Consider the following 20,861-nt stretch of genomic DNA (forward strand, 5'->3'; position numbering starts at 1 on the left):
TACTAGATATCACACACACAGGCTTCAGAAAATGCCACTGCCCAAATCACTCTATATGGGTACTTCCTACCCTTATTTTTGATACGCTTCGAAATCATGGATCCCGACTCTATATGTGTTTTGTAGACTATAGTTCTGCCTTTGACTTTCCTGATAGAGGGTGACTATGGACCAAACTGAGGGACAGGGGTTTGGACTCATCAGTGCAGTGCTTTATTGAGAAGCTGCACGGTGTGACAATAGTTACGTAGGGATGTCACAGGAAGGGACCAACAGAGGTCTGCACCAGGGTTGTGTACTTGCACCACTACTGTATAAGATATATGTTTTGCATTTTGTTGAGGCCCTAAAAGCTGTGCATAACTTTCCCCCTAGATATGTCGATAAAAAGCTGCACTGTATCACGTATACTAATGACACAGTAATTATTGACCGGATCCCAATGGAACTGCAACACTCACTTGACACCTTAAAGGAATACGCAGACCTAAATGTCCTACGCATAAACATTGGCAAGACTAAAATCAGGGGCATTGAAAAAGGGACACAACGGGGGGGGGGGTGTCCACACATGGCGACTGTGCGGGCTGCGTTTGGAACAAGTTTAGGTTTATAAATATCTTGGCATGAATATAACTTCAAACCCTATTAGTACCTGCCGTGCCACTGCGACTATCGCATCGGCATGGACAAAATGGCTATCATTAAAAGGCATCATCAACAGGCAAGGGGGGAAGGTCAATGGAAGACAAGTTCATGGCCTATAGAGTATCAGTGGTCCTGGGCATATTGTATGTCTTGGAGACCCTATTGGAGGAGGCGGTGCGCTGGCTGAACAGGCTGGAGGGGAAATTACTCAGATGTATGCTGGGGTTACCTACAGCAGTTCCGGTGGAAGCTATTCGATTAGAGTTATGTTTAACATCTCTCCAAACACTGTGGAAGTTGGCTGTTTGTAAATTATGGGCCAACATACATTTCAACTGCCAAAAGAAAGAATGTTTACTGGGTTTAACTAATCACCACAGCCTGACTAGTGCTGACACACTGTAGGAACATTGGCATGAAAGACTTGACGGGGATAATGGCTGAAGTATTAGTTCCCGATTACAAAAGGAAATCGAAGGATTTTGACCGCATGCAGTCTATTAAACATTTAGCAAACACGTGGATATATGACCAGTACTCGAACCAGGGAATAAATATAAATACACCACGGGAACACCTAATTAAATGACATATGCAATTAAATGACAAATGCCTTCACTTGTACGCTTCATATTGTGTTTACGATTAGAAACACTGCTGCTATACGCAAACACATTGGCATGGCAGGGCATTGCTGCTTTTGTGAACAAGCAGTAGAAACACCTGCTGACACAAGTCAGAGCATGGTTACTACGAAACAGTTAACCATACATCTGTGGAGTGCCATGTATGGAGCAAACTCAATGGTAATGTCGGCAGCTGCATCCCACACATGGTTGCTGGTGGAAAAAAGATTGGATAATCTAAGTGGGGAACCTGCTGTAAACAGCTGGTACTGCGGAAGTCTAGACCTATAATCAATTCCATTTGAGGAGTGGGTAGAATAAGAATGGAAATATTAGCACATTTCTCTTATATATTATTGTACTGAATTAGTGATGAATTGCAGTTTTTTGTCTATTTATTCAAGCTTGATGGGAACACAATGGGGGTCATTACGACCTTGGAGGTAACCATGCTGCAAATAGCGGCATGGTTACCCCGGTACCGGGACCGGGTTTCTTGAGTGAGGAATTACCGGGCCATTCCAACCTTGGAGGACCCGGTAATTCCTCATTCAAGGAACCCGGACCCGGTCCATCCCCATTCCCATTCGAGCTCCCATAGGGCTCAATGGGAATGGGGAGGGAGCCAACAGGCCCGTTGATAACGGGCCCGTTGTTAGCTCCCTGGTCTGCTAGCGGGACCCGCTAAGGGCGCCTGGTTTTACCAGGCACCCTTTGCGGGTCACGCGAGAAGACTCGTAATGGGGCGGTAAGGGGTTGATGGCTCCGGCACCATTACCGGCGCCGTTAACCCCTTACCGCCAACCTCGGAATGAGGCCCAATATGTTGTATTATGTGCCTTTTATGAGGATTTTCTTTTCCTTTCATGTGTCTTCTTTTATATATTGTAATCTGTTGATATGTCTTAGTGTAAAGGTCAATGTTAATAAAAAAAACAAAAAGATAGCCAATTTTTATTTTCTCCAAAGGAGCACGAAAAGAAGTATCTTAATTCTGCTAATGTCATTGACAGTGTAGGTTTACAATTCAAAAACACAGGTGATTCAAGCAGAAACGTGACGCTGACTCTGCGCAGCGTCTTGTGGGAACTCCTCCCTCCCCCCTTCCCTTTCGATACTGGATTAGGGCTCATTTGGTGTTGAAATGACTACTACTTATCCCTGTAATTGTAATGGGCTATTGATACCAAGAGCTTTCTAAGCGCGGACCCGGGGTTCGAACTTGCGTTGCTCCGCGTTGTCTTGCTTCCAAGAGGAGCGTGTTGCCCCTGAGCTATCCTCCCTGTTTAGTTGCCTCTGGTCGCCCACTTGCGCTCCCTTTGTTTGGCGCCTTTCTTCCGGCTGAGAAAATGTTGTGTTCGTCGAGTGTCTTAACATTGCTCCTGGTTCTCTTTTCGAGTGTGGGGGAGCAGGAGAGGCAGGGGGAGAGTGTGAGTGGTGCATCAGCAGAGATTTGAAGGCACAGTGCGGTGGTGGCACTCACCAACATGTCCTTTTCATTTCTACATTTCCACATTCATCCGCCAGTGCAGATGTGTAATGTGTCCACATCGAGTTACAATCAAATCATGCTTATAGGAGTTAGACAGAGTAAGTCAGTTGGTCTCATTACGAGTTTGGAGGTAGCCATGCCCTTGTGCGGGACCCGGAAAAGGGGACTTACTGGCCCATTACGACATTGGAGGGCCCGGTAAATCCCTTTCGCGGGACCCAGACCCGGTACATCCCCATTCCCATTGAGCCCCCTTAGGGCTCAATGGGAATGGGAAAGATGGCAACAACGGCCCCGTTGATAACAGGGCCGTTGCTGCCATCCGGTAATGCTTGTGGGTGCCGCTCTGCACGCCTGGTCTCACCAGGCGTTCCAGAGCAGCACCTGCGAGCATACTTGGAATGTTGCGGCAAGGTAACAACGGCGTTGGTAGCACTACCTGCGCCATTGTTGCCTTACGGCACCACTCCAAATGAGGCCCAGTGTCTGTGAGAGGTAGTGATTGTCCGTGGTAGCAATCGGACTGGTGTTGAGGGCTGGAAATGGCTGATGGTGGCTGTGAAAGGCAGTCATTGCCTTTGAATGGCAGTCGGAGCCAGGGAGGTGCATTCAATGCCCTTGGGAGTCCGTCAATGGGCATGAAAGGCCGTACATGGCTGCCTGTGGCTGTAATGGGTAGTGCGCGCCTGGATATGATATGATATGATATGATATGATATGGTATTTGTAACGCGCCTATACACAGGTGTTTCAAGGCGCGATGCACACATGGAACCCTCCTGCTCTCTCCAGCCTTTTCACCGTCTTGGTCTCTGACCTCTTCACCCTTCACCCACCCATAGTCTTTTGGGGACACTTCTTAATTTGCTGTTTTTTATTTTTTGATCTGTTTGACCCAAACTTCCCTGCTGCTGCAAGGAATTCTCTTCCCTGTGCATGAAATCGCTGGGCAGGTATGCCCCAAAAGTGGATCCGCGGGGATGGGATCACCAGTAGTGGATGGGCGGCCAGCAGCCCGAGGGCTGCCCGGGTTACACCAGCATTGCCTGGTATCAAAGATGAGAGCCCCAGCACCATACGAGGGCGGCAGAACAATCGCAACAGGACTGGCAACAAATGAGCCAACAGAGCAGCCAGCAACCCCTGACAGCAACACAGCCCATCCTCTACCTGGCATCAGGACGAGCCAGAGCACAGCCCGGCACACACCCCGGCAGCAGGACGGATAGCGGCAGCAGGACGGATAGCAGCACCAGCACAGCCCAACAGCATGACTAGGAGGAAGCAGCTGGTGCGCCAGCATGCAGCAGGTACTCGCCTCCTTTCTGCCACTAGGGCACGCGCTGAATCCAATGCTGGTCACTGAGGGTGCACATCATCCGCTGGCCTCCATTCACATGGGGCCCAATGTACAAACCTTCCTAACTTCTGCTTCGAGTACAAGTCAAGTAAGTATTCAGCTGAATGCCAAATAGCTGCTTTTCAGCCAGGATTCGGCCAAATACTTACTCAAAGACGAACTTCGGTAGAATGTCGGGGGGAAAATCTCTCGGGGTCTGCTGGGCCGTCCGCAGACCCCCCGGGCAGGGAAGCCCCAACTCCTCCCGCGTATCCCAAAAATGAGTATGAGGCACACGCAAGAAGCAAGGTGGTTCTGCTGTTTATTAAACAACGGCAGGGATGGGTCAAGGATCGTACGCGTCCGTCTTGACTCTCTCTCTCAATTCGTGGGGCTCGCAGGCCCTTTTTACCTCAGTATGACGCGCTACTTGTGTCACCTGGGAAAGTTAGCAAAAAACCTATCGTCACTCTGGATTGGTTCCTCGAGTGGTAGGGTTAGTATAGCATACGTATAGAGAACGCTGTTAGTGGTTAAGGGTCAGTCAGGTGGTATACTTGGGTTGTCCCTTCTATTAGATACATGAAAATTGTTACATGAAGGCCCCTGATGATTGGCTAATGTTAATGGCGTCAGTGATAAGTGCCCCATGTTCTGATTGGTCCAATCGCGAGCCCCCCCAGCTTGGGACCATCGTTGTTCCCAGCTCGCGGTGCCCCTGCCATTTGCAACAATGTATAACTATGTGTTTGTGCAGACAATGCGTGGATTTGTTCATAAGCTTAAGAGCAGACTACTCCCACCACTGCAGATGTCCATTGGGTCGCTTCATTGTTGCTGCCTGTGTCTCAAGACGTGGGACACAGGCGCCTCCTCCCTCCTGGGCCTGGCACCCTGTCAGGTTTGGCTTGGTCACGTGTGGAGAGACCGTGGTTGAGGCAGAATTCTGCACATTTAATGTTGCATTTTCCAGTGTGTGTCTGGCTTAGTTTGCAGGTGTGACCTTGGCCTCGGCTTGTGGTATGCAAGTTTGCAACATTGCTCCCTTGGCTGTCTGTTCTCGCCGCCTCATTCTGCAGGGTCAGCAATTGTACTCTTGCTTGTTCAATGTTCGTGGAGGGTCTTGCTTGCGGCCTACTTGGGCCTGGTGCATAGGTGGGGATGTTTGATGCACGGCGCTTTAAGTTACAGTTTCATATTGCTTTATCCCCAGTATCATGTCTTCGTTATATTTCTTATTGCAATGCATGGGTCAGGAGAAGCGTCAGCAAGCATTTTAGATGAGTTTGTTGTGCGTCTTGCGTTTCTGCATTTGAAAAATAATAAAGATGCGCGTCAGTGGGTGTGTCCGTCACCTACGTCATAGCACTGAATATGTTCTTCGTGTGGATTGGTGTGGGAGTGTCCAGTGTGCATGTTTGCACGGGGGCTCTGACCGTTGGCTAGGTCGTCATGGCATCTCTAACAATGTGTTTTTTTACTGTTGAATGGTTCAGTCGAGTTCATCCATGCCGCAGGTGTCGGTTTGGGCAGGGCAGGCTGGTGGGCACATCCGTATGTTCCTGTACCAGGGTATTTGGTCGTCTGGTAGATAGGCAAACTCCTCTCGTGGCAGGTGTCTGGGCCGCGATCCTCTAGGCCAGGGGCGTGAGGGGATTGGTGGGAGTCTTTTGTTCCATTCTCCCACTTCAAGAATCTTAACCCAAAGGTCAGCCATAGACAAGAGCAACAATGGAGCACAAGTTAAGCGCAATGAAGAGACTATATACAAGCACGAATCTCTGCGGTCACTAATAACACAGTCTCTCTCCACTCCCCCTCTGCCTTCCATAGCCCTCTGCACTTCTGTGGTCTCTCATTTCATTTCTAAAACTCAGGACATCTTGTCCTCACTCTCCTCTACTCCACACCCTTCTCCCTCACACACACACATTCCTCCCTTGCCCCCTTTATACCACCCCCTTCCCTCCTTCTCTTCTCTTTTTCTCCCATAACATCTGATGAAGTCTCTAGAGAAGTCCGCTCTATGAAAGTCTCATCCAAAGAGGTGTTCCCCTGTTCCTCCAGAACTATCAAGGACAACATGTCTCCCTTGCTCCAGCCTTGGCAGATTTCTGCAATAACTCCTTTGCCACTGGATCTTTCCCCTCACTCCTCAAGCACTCTCTTCTGCTACCCTTCCTGGCCAGCAACCTACCACCCTATCTCCATTACCTCCTTCCTGGGCAGACTCTTGGAAAAGATGGCCATCTCCCAACTTAATCACCACACTGAATCTGTTGGTTGTCTCCACCGTCACTAGTCTGGCTTTAAAGCTGCCAGAGGCACAGAAACTGCTCTCCTGAACACCCTTGAAGACTTGCTCTCTAATCTCGACTCCAACTCGTCTTCCATTCTCCTCCTTCTTTACCTTTCTTCTGCATTTGATGTAGTCAATCATGCCACCCTGACAAGTTGGCTCTGTGATATCTTTGGCATCAGAGACCTGGCTCTGGACTGGTTGACCTCCTTCCTCTCGGACCGATCTTCCCATGTTCAACCTGGCACTTTTCTCTCAACCATCTCCACCTGTGGTGTCCCTCAGGGCTTCATCCCCTCACGTTGGCTTTTCAACATCTACCTGGCCCCTCTAGCCCATTTGATCTCTACCTTCTCTCCTAACTTCCAGTGTTATGCAAATTACATGCAACTCTCCTTTAAGCTTCCCTCCTCTGCCTCCTCCTCTTCCTCTCTCATTTCTGACTGCCTATCTTGTATTCAGGCATGGTGCACTGCTAACGATCTCTGCCTTAATGTCAGTAAGACGGAGATCCTTCTCATCGGGACACCAGCTCCCACCTTTCCTCCTACTCTCTTGCTGTCCTCCATGGGCCCCTTCCCCTCACCCTCCTGTGAGGCAAAAAACCTTGTTGTCATCTTCGACAAACTCAGTCTCTCCTCACATCACAGACCTTTCCAAAAAGACCCACTTTCAGCTGCTCCTCCTCAGATGCATTATCCCTTTCCTCACCTTCCCCCGGGAACTCAATGTCCCCAGAGCTCTGATCCTCCCCAGGCTGGACTACTGCAACAGCCTCTTCCTCAATCTGCCTAACTCATCCCTTTGCTCTCTTCAACTAATCAAGAACAGGACTGCAAAACGTATCCTTGGCCTCAAGCCCAGGCGCTGCCTCTCTTAAGCCCTACCATCTCTCCACTGGCTCCCGATTGCTGGGAGGATCAAGTTTAAGACTATGTACATCATCCATAAGGCTTTCTGGGGCCTGGTAGCCGGCTAGCTCCAACTCTCTCTCCCTAAATACCTCCAGCTAGAGCCCTTCGGTCGTCTAGCCCTAACTCTCTGCAGATCAGACACGTTACCAAGTAGAGAGTGGGGGTAGATCTCTCTCCCCCGCAGGTACCTCCCTGCCCCTCTCAGACTCGAGCTGGAGCTCCTTAAGATCTGGAATCTTCTCAAGACCATCCTTCACTCTTCTTCCTTCCCACCCCCCCCCTGCTAATTTTCCCCTTCTGCCTCTTGACTGACTGCCTGGTTCCTTCAGAGTCTTACACTGCAACAGGCACCCCAAGTCCAGTCTACCCCTGCACTTAGACTCCCCTGATCTCCCCCCTCCACCTGAACTTGCCCTTCCGGGCCCCTGCCCCTGCACTAGAACCTCGCTGGGCCTGCACCCTTGTATCCCTTCCAGCCTCTTTCCTCACACTTAGCTCATTGACCTTCCTTCCCTTGCATTATCTGCTTTCCCCTGGCTCTTTCCACCTATCCCCTGGCACTCACTTTTTCTCATGTTCCCCTCTGCCCTGGCTAGCACTTCTCCCTCCCCTCTTCCCTGCACTTCTCTTTACTGCACTTGCACAATCCCAATGTCAAAAGGCCTAGTAGGATCATTTTTGTTTTGTGAACCCTTGTTCCCGCACCCTCTTGTCATGTTGCGCCTCAAAATACGTTATGTATAGGCGCATTATAAGTACCCAATAAATAAATAAAATAAGAAGAAAGAGTGTGCTGCAAGGAAAGAGGGGATAATGATTGAAGGCACAAACCATGGACACAGAAACATAGGGCCTCATTACACGGATGGCGGTAAGGGATTACCGGCACCGGTAAGGGCACCGGTGCCGGTAATCCCTTACCGCCCTACTACGAGGTCCCTCAGCGGGTCCCGTCCTTAACGTGTGGTCAGACCACACGTTAAGGACGGGACCCGCTGAGGGACTTCAGAGCAAATAACGGTACCGCTAATTGCAGTAGCGTTATTTGCTCCTTCCCCATTTCCTTTGAGCCCTAGGGGGCTCAATGGGAATGGGGAAGGGCCATGGTGAATGGGGAATTACCGCCCCTGCCAACCTTGGAATGGGGCGGTAATTCCGCCATTCACCATGCCGGACTCCGGCGGCAACCATGGCGCTACTAGCGCCATGGTTACCGCCATTCGTGTAATGAGTCCCATAGACAAAATAATAGAGTAAAAAAAGGGTTTAGTCAATCAACACAGAACCCTCAACACCTCCCATTCCCAGCTCTTTATCGTGGACACAGAGATCGAACTGCATGCACCGCCAGATCAATGCCTTTGAAACGCAACTCAACACCAGCGCGAACCAGCTTAATAGCATGAAGGCACATCTCAATTACCAGTTTAACACCAATATGGCTCAGCTCAGTGATACAGAGCAACAGCTCAATACCAATGAAACCCAGCTCTATATTTTGTTGACCCAGTGCACCACCATGATGACCCAACAAAATGAGATGCAGACACCGCTGGAAACCATGATAGCCCAGAATAGTTATATGTAGAGCGGACATGTTCACCAAAGAAACACAACACAACACTACTGTGAAGCATCTCAGAACGATGAAAACACAGCTCAATGATGTGTAGTGCCAGCTTATTCACCAAACAAACACAACTCAATACCTTTGGGCCCCAGTTGCACACCATGAAGCCCAAATCAATGTCACGCAGAACCAACTCATTCATCGTAGAAACCCAACTCACCACTATTGTAAACCACTCAACACTTTCAAGACTCAGCTCACTGTCATGTAGAACCAGCTTAATGCATAGAAACTCAAGACCTTGATGGCCGAGATCAATGTCATGTAGAATCGGATAATTCACATTAGAAAACCCATTGTGCCCCAACTCAACACCATGAAGATTCACTCACTGTCATCTGGAACTGCCTCATTCACCATAAAACCCAAGCTCAACACTAGTGTGCTCCAACTGAACACCTTGAAGATTCCTTCAATGTCATGTGGAACTGTCTCAATCACCATAAAACCAAAGCTCAACACTATTGTGAGAAAAGGAAGGAACCCCGTCTGTAACGGCGCTGGATTTCGTTTATCACCAGTTGAGGAAGAGCGTCTCGCACGAGCAAATGATGAGTCTTACTACTTGGTTTTAAGTGCAGTGTTGGTTTAATTGGCAATGTTGCCACAGTCTTAGAGCACATGTAGTGCCAATCACATTGAGAAAGCCGACACGTGTTTCGACCAGAAGGTCTTTATGAAGGCGTGTTAGGTAATGATGTGATATATTCCCTGGTAGAGGAGGCTGGATAGCAAATGTAAGGCCAGCAAGGTCTCTGGAAACAAGATGAGTGCTCACAGTGATCTTTCGAGGTGATCTATCGATTGGCACTACATGTGCTCTAAGACTGTGCCAACACTGCCAATTAAACCAACACTACACTTAAAACCAAGTAGTAAGACTCATCATTTGCTCGTGTGAGATGGAATACCGCATCTGGTGATAATAAACAAAATCCAGGGCCATTACGGACGGGTTTCCCATTTTCTTCCCATATCTCACCATACAGGACTTCTGGAACATTGTCCTGCAGGAACCAAGTTCTTGGCAGCAGGAAGCACTTCAGAATACGGAATAAGGTTAGCGCAGGGATTCACTTTTCCTTCAATGCTCTTACCACTACCTACCTTCAACACTATTGTGCTCAAACTCAACACCTTGAAGACTCACTCAATGCCATGTGGAACTACCTCATTCACCATAAAACCTAAGCTCAACACTGTTGTGACCCAACTCAACACCTTGAAGACTTACTCAATGTCATGTGGAACAGCCTCATTCACCATAAAACCCAAACTCAACACTATTGTGCCTCAACACAACACCTTGAAGACTTACTCAATGTCATGTGGAACAGCCTCATTCACCATAAAACCCAAAATCAACACTATTGTGCCTCAACACAACACCTTGAAGACTCCCTCAATGTCATGTGGAACAGCCTCATTCACCATAAAACCCAAACTCAACACTATTGTGACCCAACTCAACACCTTGAAGACTCACCCAATGCCATGTGAAACTGCCTCATTCACCATAAAACCCAAACTCTTCACTTTTGTGACCTTACCCAAAACCAAGAAGACCTAGCTCTATGACAAAGGCCAATGGCCCTCATCCCAACACCTGAAAACCAGCTGATCACTAAGACTCTGACCAACTCCTCATACCCTAGAAGCAACACAACACCTTGAAGACCAGACTCATTAATGTTGACTCCAGCCTTAACACAGTGCAGACCCAGCTGGACATCACTGAGGCACAGTTGAATGCGGTTGAGAGCCCGGTCAACACTAGCAAGACTTAGCTCAATAGCATGGACACCTTGGATACTGTGATGGAGTCTTATTCTGCCTCTGTGTGGCACTGGTGATTGCGGTGGTCATGGGAGCCAGACACTGCTGATGGGGTGGAGGTGCTTGCTGCAACATATAATGTCACATGACCTTCCATTTTCTTTTTGCAAGGGTTCTATCTTTTCTTCTTGCTCTTTTACTGCTTTGCTTGGCCCTTGGCCCTGCCATTTCTACCCCCATCCCTCTGTGTGCCTCGCACTGGTCGACCTGACACTGACTCTGTTCACCAGCTCTATTTGGAGGAAGGCATGTCTTATCGGGTGCCCTGTCTTCCCATGGCACTGTGTGTCACGGCCTATTGCCGGTGAGCCTCTGCACTGGGCGCTCTATGTCTTCCCTGTTCTCTGTTTGCAGAGCTGAAGGCCGCATTCCTTGAGCAATCTCTATGCCCTGGAAAGCAGCTACAGCTTAGCCTGGCATAAAGTATGATATGACTTGTTATTCTGCCCACATATGGTTCTGTGCATCGCGACCTATGGTCTGGAGAGGGTGGTGGCAACTGGCCCCATGGCATCCTTGCACTCTGCACGCATGCGTTGTTGCAGAGACTGAATGAATAAGCAGGGGCTGCTGAGCTCAGCAGCTTTCACACCTCCCTGGCCTTGGTGGAGACGGGAAAGGGGGATTCCTGGCTCTTTGCCAACCCCACCCCCACTCTCCCCCCCCCCCCACCTCCAGTGGAATGCTAGTACATAGGGTATTCCGTGCACCACCCCAGCTCAGGGAATACGGCCCGATACCGCTCGCCTTCGAAGCAAGATGACACGGAATAGCACGGGTTCGATCCCCGGGACTGTGCTTAGAAACCTCTGGGTATTAAGCACGTTCTAAATAATCCATTAAATTAAAAATGATAAACCTAAACCGGAAGCACCTTTGAAAGATCGTTGCTGCGAGCTGGACAATACACTGCTTCCCCACAAGTTGCAGCTTTCTCTTGTGGCTGCCTGGAGGGAAAATGACAACGGAATGTCTTTTTACCACTTCTGAACCCAGCGTGGGTGTGGTGCAATCTTTCAACATCCAGCCAGAACAGTCTTGTGGACCCCAGAGGAGAATGTGTGAGGGTGATCTACGCAGCGGCATTCAGGTGAGCATCGGGTTTCAAGATGGCGGCTGAGACGGAAGGTTATTTATTTATTTGAATGTTTAAATGTGGCGCCACACACCCAAAGGCCTCAGGGCGGCAGGACATACAAACACAAATCAAGAATAGAGAGGGATGGAAAAAAAGCTCAGTCGATACCTTTTTAAAAAAGAAACTTTTCCAGATCTTTTTTTGAATTTCTTGATGCAAAGGAGATTCCAGAGATCAGCTGGAAGAGCGTTGCAAGTTTTAGAGACCCAGGTGTCGAAACTGAAGCCCCCAAACTTAACAAGTTTGCATCTCGGTGTCGTACCCACCCTGCAACATGGGGTGAGGCTCAATGAATGTGCCCCTATTTGACTTTTGCATCTCTGTGTAGTAGCCGCCCTGCAACATGGGGTGGGGCTCCGTAAATGTGCCCCTACTTGACTTTTGCATCTCTGTCTTGTAGCCGCCCTGCAACATGGGGTGGGGCTCCATGAATGTGCCCCAATTTGACTTTTTAATCTTTGTGTAGTAGCCTCCCTGCAACATGGGGTGAGGCTCCGTGAATGTGCCCCTATTTGACTTTTGTATCTCTGTGTAGTAGCCACCCTGCAACATGGGGTGAGGCTCCGTGAATGTGCCCCTATGTGACTTTTGAATCTCTGTGTAGTAGCCACCCTGCAACATGGGATGAGGCTCCATGAATGTGCCCCTATTTGACTTTTGCATCTCTGTGTAGTAGCCGCCCTGCAACATGGGGTGGGGCTCCGTGAATGTGCCCCTATTTGACTTTTGCATCTCTGTGTAGTAGCCTCCCTGCAACATGGGTTGGGGCTCCATGAATGTGCCCCAATTTGACTTTTGCATCTGTGTGTAGTAGCCGCCCTGTAACATGGGGTGAGGCTCCGTGAATGTGCCCCAATTTGACTTTTGTATCTCTGTGTAGTAGCCACCCTGCAACATGGGGTGAGGCTCCGTGAATGTGCCCCTATTTGACTTTTGCATCTCTGTGTAGTAGCCACCCTGCAACATGGGATGAGGCTCCATCAATGTGCCCCTATTTGACTTTTGCATCTCTGTGTAGTAGCCGCCCTGCAACATGGGGTGGGGCTCCGTAAATGTGCCCCTATTTGACTTTTGCATCTCTGTGTAGTAGCCTCCCTGCAACATGGGGTGGGGCTCCATGAATGTGCCCCAATTTGACTTTTGCATCTGTGTGTAGTAGCCGCCCTGTAACATGGGGTGAGGCTCTGTGAATGTGCCCCAATTTGACTTTTGTATCTCTGTGTAGTAGCCACCCTGCAACATGGGGTGAGGCTCTGTGAATGTGCCCCTATTTGACTTTTGCATCTCTGTGTAGTAGCCACCCTGCAACATGGGATGAGGCTCCATGAATGTGCCCCTATTTGACTTTTGCATCTCTGTGTAGTAGCCATCCTGCAACATGGGGTGGGGTTCCATGAATGTGCCCCTATTTGACTTTTGCATCTCTGTGTAGTAGCCGCCCTGCAACATGGGGTGAGGCTCTGTGAATGTGCCCCTATTTGACTCTTCTATCTCTGTGTAGTAGCCGCCCTGCAACATGGGGTGAGGCTCTGTGAATGTGCCCCTATTTGACTTTTGCATATCTGTGTAGTAGCCACCCTGCAACATGGGGGTGAGGCTCCGTGAATGTGCCCCTATTTGACTTTTGCATCTCTGTGTAGCAGCCGCCCTGCAACATGGGGTGAGGCTCCGTGAATGTGCCCCTATTTGACTTTTGCATCTGTGTGTAGTAGCCGCCCTGCAACATGGGGTGGGGCTCCATGAATCTGCCCCTCTATTTAACTCTTGCAATCTCTGTGTAGTAGCCGCCCTGTAACATGGGGTGGGGCTCCATGAATCTGCCCCTCTATTTAACTCTTGCAATCTCTGTGTAGTAGCCGCCCTGTAACATGGGGTGGGGCTCCGTGAATGTGCCCCTATTTGACTTTTGCATCTCTTTGTAGTAGCCGTCCTGCAACATGGGGTGAGGCTCTGTGAATGTGCCCCTATTTGACTTTTGCATCTCTGTGTAGTAGCCACCCTGCAACATGGGGTGGGGCTCCATAAATGTGCCCCAATTTGACTTTTTAATCTGTGTGTAGTAGCCACCCTGCAACATGGGGTGAGGCTCCGTGAATGTGCCCCTATTTGACTTTTGCATCTCTGTTTAGTGGCCGCCCTGCAACATGGGGTGAGGCTCTGTGAATGTGCCCCTATTTGTCTTTTGCATCTGTGTGTAGTAGCCACCCTGCAACATGGGGTGAGGCACCGTGAATGTGCCCCTATTTGACTTTTGCATCTGTGTGTAGTAGCCACCCTGCAACATGGGGTGAGGCTCCATGAATGTGCCCCTATTTGACTTTTGCATCTCTGTGTAGCAGCCGCCCTGCAACATGGGGTGGGGCTCCGTGAATGTGCTCCTATTTGACTTTTGCATCTGTGTGTAGTAGCCACCCTGCAACATGGGGTGAGGCTCCATGAATGTGCCCCTATTTGACTTTTGTATCTCTGTGTAGTAGCCACCCTGTAACATGGGGTGGGGCTCCGTAAATGTGCCCCTTTTTGACTCTTCTATCTCTGTGTAGTAGCCGCCCTGCAACATGGGGTGAGGCTCCGTGAATGTGCCCCTATTTGACTTTTGCATCTCTGTGTAGTAGCCACCCTGCAACATGGGGTGGGGCTCCATGAATGTGCCCCAATTTGACTTTTTAATCTGTGTGTAGTAGCCACCCTGCAACATGGGGTGAGGCTCCGTGAATATGCCCCTATTTGACTTTTGCATCTCTGTGTAGTAGCCACCCTGCAACATGGGGTGAGGCTCCGTGAATGTGCCCCTATTTGACTTTTGCATCTCTGTGTAGTAGCCGCCCTGCAACATGGGGTGGGGCTCCGTGAATGTGCCCCAATTTGACTTTTGCATCTCTGTGTAGTAGCCGCCCTGCAACATGGGGTGAGGCTCCGTGAATGTGCCCCTATTTGACTTTTGCATCTCTGTGTAGTAGCCACCCTGCAACATGGGGTGAGGCACCGTGAATGTGCCCCTATTTGACTTTTGCATCTCTATGTAGTAGCCGCCCTGCAACATGGGGTGAGGCTCCGTGAATGTGCCCCTATTTGACTTTTGCATCTCTGTGTAGTAGCCACCCTGCAACATGGGGTGGGGCTCCATGAATGTGCCCCAATTTGGCTTTTTAATCTCTGTGTAGTAGCCGCCCTGCAACATGGGGTGAGGCTCCGTAAATGTGCCCCTATTTGACTTTTGCATCTCTGTGTAGTAGCCACCCTGCAACATGGGGTGGGGCTCCATGAATGTGCCCCAATTTGACTTTTTAATCTCTGTGTAGTAGCCGCCCTGCAACATGGGGTGGGGCTCCGTGAATGTGCTCCTATTTGACTTTTGCATCTCTGTGTAGTAGCCACCCTGCAACATGGGGTGAGGCTCCATGAATGTGCCCCTATTTGACTTTTGCATCTCTGTGTAGTAGCCACCCTGCAACATGGGGTGGGGCTCCATAACTGTGCCCCTATTTGACTCTTCTATCTCTGTGTAGTAGCCGCCCTGCAACATGGGGTGAGGCTCTGTGAATGTGCCTCTATTTGACTTTTGCATCTCTGTGTAGTAGCCGCCCTGCAACATGGGGTGAGGCTCCGTGAATGTGCCCCTATTTGACTTTTGCATCTGTGTGTAGTAGCCACCCTGCAACATGGGGTGGGGCTCCATGAATGTGCCCCAATTTGACTTTTTAATCTCTGTGTAGTAGCCGCCCTGCAACATGGGGTGAGGCTCCGTGAATGTGCCCCTATTTGACTTTTGCATCTCTGTGTAGTAGCCACCCTGCAACATGGGTTGGGGCTCCATGAATGTGCCCAATTTGACTTTTTAATCTCTGTGTAGTAGCCGCCCTGCAACATGGGGTGTGGCTCCGTGAATGTGCCCCTATTTGACTCTTGCAATCTCTGTGTAGTAGCCATCCTGCAACATGGGGTGGGGCTCCATGAATGTGCCCCTATTTGACTCTTGTATCTCTGTGTAGTAGCCGCCCTGTAACATGGGGTGAGGCTCCTTGAATGTGCCCCTATTTGACTTTTGCATCTCTGTGTAGTAGCCGCCCTGCAACATGGGGTGGGGCTCCGTGAATGTGTCCCTATTTGACTTTTGCATCTGTGTGTAGTAGCCGCCATGCAACATGGGGTGAGGCTCCATGAATGTGCCCCTATTTGACTTTTGCATCTCTGTGTAGCAGCCGCCCTGCAACATGGGGTGGGGCTCCGTGAATGTGCTCCTATTTGACTTTTGCATCTGTGTGTAGCAGCCACCCTGCAACATGGGGTGAGGCTCTGTGAATGTGCCCCTATTTGACTTTTGCATCTGTGTGTAGTAGCCACCCTGCAACATGGGGTGGGGCTCCATGAATGTGCCCCTATTTGAGTTTTGCATCTCTGTGTGGTAGCCGCCCTGCAACATAGGGTGGGGCTCCATGAATGTGCCCCTATTTGAGTTTTGCTTCTCTGTGTAGTAGCCGCCTTGGAACATGGGGTGAGGCGCCATGAAAGGGCCCCTATTTCCTTTTGCAGCTATGTGCAGTAGCCACCCTGTAACATGGGATGAGGCTTCATGAATGTGCCCTTATTTGACGTTTGCATCTTTGTCTAGTAGCCGCCTTGCAACATGGGGTGAGGCTCAATATGTATGCTCACCTTCATTCTTCAGCACGTTGCTTGATATATAATTGCTGCGTCACATTCCCTCTTGTTGTAATTACTTCTTGAGCTTCCCTCTATGTGACCAGAAGCACTGTAACCATTTTCATAAGCCCAAGCGCCTAGATACCCCAGTGCTTTGTGCATTATAAAAATAATAAATACAAATACAAATCCAGGTGGACACAACAAGATGCTATTGTTACAGTGGTGGGGTCCGGTGATAGGATGCATGTGCAGGCGAGCGCTAAGGCACCATCATGGATACATTTCTGTGTCAACGACATGACCTTGTGTTGGACGCAATGTGTCACTGGGAACCAATTAAGGACACATCTGAATGAGGTAACATGCTCAGCTGTACCTAGTCCATAAATGGCCCTGACTGCTCCATTTTGAGAAACTTGCAACTTGTTCAGGTTTTCCTTGAAAACGCTGATAGACAGACTATTGCAATAGTCGAGCCTGGAGTTTATGAGGGAAGTGGCTAAAAGGGTTCTATCCTCCAGTGAAGGATACAGATGGAGTTGACGCAGCAATTTTTTGATGCATCCGCATATGAAACTAAGATGGGCCACATGATTAGACAAGAGCAGCTAGGAGTCAAAATAGATTAGTGCAGGGTGCAACCTTGATACAACAGTCAGCAATAACAAATTACTCGTATCTGGAGTCATATTTACTCAGGAGTGGTCCAGAGCCAAAAATGAAAGACTCTGTTTTGCTGTCATTTAGCAAGTGATTAGTTGCCATCCACACTTAAGAGAGATACAATCTTATTGAGAGTCTGGGTATCTTGTTCATAATCATTGGATTACTGTAATACAATTTGAGAGTCATCTAAAACGTTGGTGTGTGGTACATTTAAGGCCCATTTCAGAACTCCCCTTCAAACCAAAAAAAAAACGCATTGAAAGAATGTCACAAAAACATCTCTGCTTTCTTTCCCTGGTACATGTGTGGATTGCATAGAACACTGACACCCAATGAATGGCTTTGTATTTGTTTTTATTTCAGATTAAATCATCAGAAAATTACCTGCATTCAGAACAGCACCACATTTGCTATTCTGTTATTTGAAGACTAAAGCTGTGCCTGACATCCAAAATGGCTTGGCAAATTGTTCTTTATTTCATGAAAACATCACAACGTTGTGCCCTTCATAGAAACATACCCTTGCATGCTTTATTTCTGCTGATTACCAAGAAATGAGGCAATACATTTCAAGAACAGCAGCTGTACTGATAAAGTACTTGAGGAGCAAAGAATTCTGTTTTCCACTTAACACATCTTTTGTTTTCTTTTGCTATGAACCTTTGCGCTCAAATTGCGGTAAATGAAAAGAAATAATGTGCTGTTTCTTCTTCTCATGTCAATATCAAAGAAAGCCTGGGCAGCATCCTTTTGAGTCCATAAATCAACCGTATATGCAAAACACCCCCAGAAGATTAAGTGAAATGAAACTATGGTCTGCAGAAACCGCATTAGTAAACTCAAAATGAAAGGGAATTAACACACTTGTGAATTTGCTCTCTTGCAAATAAGGAAAATGCAGTTTAAAAGTGAAATGTCAAATGACAGCTTGTGCTTGCACAGAAATGTGATTGAATATGTTGGTGGGGATTTTGCTATTTAATGTACAGTATGTTTATCCCTGCAAGACTGGGTTTCCATTGAAAAAAACCCTATCAGAAACCAGCAGAACTGTTTTTTAGCCCAGGCACTGCCTTCAAAGATGCCCTGCCTCCCACGGAAAAAAGTTGTATCCATAAGTAAACTGGCCCACAAGGACACTTGAAAGGCCCAAGAGTGTGAAAATTCACTGCCCCACTAGACTTGCCGGAATCCCTGCAGAAAGGGACAAAGAACCCAGTAGGGCTGGTGCATGACTGAGAGGTGTGATTTCCTCCAGCACTCACCCTGAAGGGGGAACTGTAAGAACTTGAAAGGGTATCATAAAAATCCCTTTTTGCAAGCCAAGCCTAGCAGAGACAGTTGGCTGTGGGGGTTTGCAGGACCACCGACACAGTAACGAATTCACCCCATTGACTTTAAAGAACTTTTGTACAGTAAGACATTTTTCCCAGCACCCCGAATAAGTAGTAACCTCATATTATGCCAGTATTTCATGTGATTTTTAGACAAGCATAAAGAGACCAAATGAGTGTTTCCAGCACTTGGTGAACTGGAATGGCCATGAAAAATGCATTTCGGGGTGAATTATAAATGGGATAAATCTGAAACTAAGTGGAAAGATGCAAAATGTTATTGAGAATATGTGTAGCTACTGGCTATTCATGAAAATGGCAAAATTGTGCAAAAGGGCGATGCGACATCGCACAGAGTTGGCGATCAGACTGTCTAATTCCCTGCGATTTATGGAATCCATATATCTGCTTCTTATAATGATGACTAGTAAAGTTTTGCTCCATAACTCAATTTTGGTAAAAAGTTGCTTTCTGAGACAAAGAAAGGTCATAAATGCACACACATAACTGATGTAATTTCCCCTGAACCAATCCGCCCAGAGGGAGGCGAGAGGACTGATAGGCTATCCTATCCTAGGATAGCAGTAATTCCAGAGTACTTCCCCCCAGATTATACATTTCTATCATGTCACTTTGGCTATATAAGGGGGAGACAGAGACAGAGAAACACAAGGGAAAATCCACTGAAACCACCTTCAAGATCCAGGAAAGCAGATCCCTCCATCCAGATCCAGGCACACACAAGAATTCAGAGAGAAAGGAGGGGAGGCAGCTGATCCCATTCAAGAGAGCCCAGTGACCAGACCTGACTAGCTGTCCAGCATCCCATCCAGCTGTCCACAGAGATCAGACTTTGCCTAGCTGTCCAGCATCCCATCCAGGAGAGTCCAGTTACCAGATCCCTTTGCCTAGATGTACAGAGACCTTGCTGGCTTTCCAGAAAGCTTACCTTGTAATTATCACTTAACCCCAGTCCCCACACTGCATATCCTGCTCTTTTGACCCTTGCACCTCATTGAAATCCTATTCAAAATCCCAAATTGCCAGTTTCATCTGTTCACCTTTCCACAGATTAATCTTATGTCTGTTAGTGTATTCCTGCAATAAGTCCTTGCATAGTCTTTATAAATCATTTGCATTATTTGCAATTAAATCAATTAATTTCCCTATAAAGAGATTCACAGTGAGCTGGTTGCCATTCGAAATCAACCAGCTCATGTCAAATGCCTTTCTTTAATAATTATAGCCATTAAAATATAGTCCCATCAGAGCTAGTCCTTATGCAATAAAAATTGAATTTGCCTGTGTATTGTGCTTTCCTGTAAATTCCAATTTGTATTTGTCCCATAGAAAAACCCAAAGAGTAATCTCCTTCCATCAGAATCCTATCTGTAATGTGCCTTGGTTCCTTGCCCTAAAAACTGATTTTTGATTTTGACAGCCAAGCCCTTTCCGTGGCTGCTGTCATCCCAAGTTCTGTATAGAAACGAACTGCCATTCTGCTGCGTGTGTTTTCTTTTACATTTCTGTCTTTTTCTCCAAATCGATTTCCTTACCTGTGTTCACCTCAGCCCTGCTCAGTAGTCTGTAAGCTTCCTTATCTCTTAAGTGCAGCCACACAATTTTCGGTCCTAGCTATCCCGCCGCAATTGTAAATTGCTGCACAAGTAACAAGTAATATCCGATTATGCCGTTAGGTTTTCATTTTCATTTCTGGCCTCCCATCTTGGGGCGGTGGGCTGAATGCTAGATCTGATTCTTCGCTCCTCATTCTGACTCTTTGACACTGCTTTCCATCCTAAAAGAATTTAGTTAGCAGATGTGTGGGGGTGAGTGTTGGAGGGAGAGTGCTCAATTTGAATGCCATTTGTTGATTTTTGAAACCGCTTTCTCTTCTGTTTTGCTATTAAAGGTTTATGTATGTTGTGTTCTAAGCCTGAATTGACTGTATTGTGGAATTTTTGCATTTGTACTGCCGCACAGTGGTGGCTGCTGCCCAAATTGTTTGATTTGCTCGATTTTTCATTGAATCCTAGAATTAATAAATATCATACTGTTACACACCGGCCTGGTTCATAGTCCATTGTGACACGGGATGTTTGTTAAGGTGGGTGTTATAAAACAGTTACAGGTGTAGGAAATGCTGACACTGTCCAGCAAGTCGAACAGTGGTCGAGTATATATTTAATAAGTGTAGGAGAGAGGCATGCGCCCTGTGGATCCCCGTACTCAAGATCCACTGGAAACGCGTGCAAGTCACCCACAGCTACCCTAACTGTGCAGGCCCCAAAA

The 20,861-nt window shown here is 48.0% G+C and overlaps 1 protein-coding gene across 1 annotated transcript in view; it reads left to right on the top strand.

The window, feature by feature from the left end:
• BORCS6 (BLOC-1 related complex subunit 6) overlaps positions 1–20,633 on the top strand; it is a 205,284-nt gene extending 184,651 nt beyond the window's left edge. Inside the window, exon 3 of the mRNA XM_069643200.1 lies at positions 17,599–20,633. Within this exon, the coding sequence (XP_069499301.1) occupies positions 17,599–17,661 (63 nt within the window). The 3' untranslated portion in view covers positions 17,662–20,633. The remainder of the gene's footprint in view (positions 1–17,598) is intronic.
• The last annotated feature ends 228 nt before the right edge of the window (positions 20,634–20,861 follow it).

Source organism: Ambystoma mexicanum, chromosome 2p, assembly GCF_040938575.1.
Source record: "Ambystoma mexicanum isolate Mex_15411 chromosome 2p, UKY_AmexF1_1, whole genome shotgun sequence".
Lineage (NCBI taxonomy): Eukaryota > Metazoa > Chordata > Amphibia > Caudata > Ambystomatidae > Ambystoma > Ambystoma mexicanum.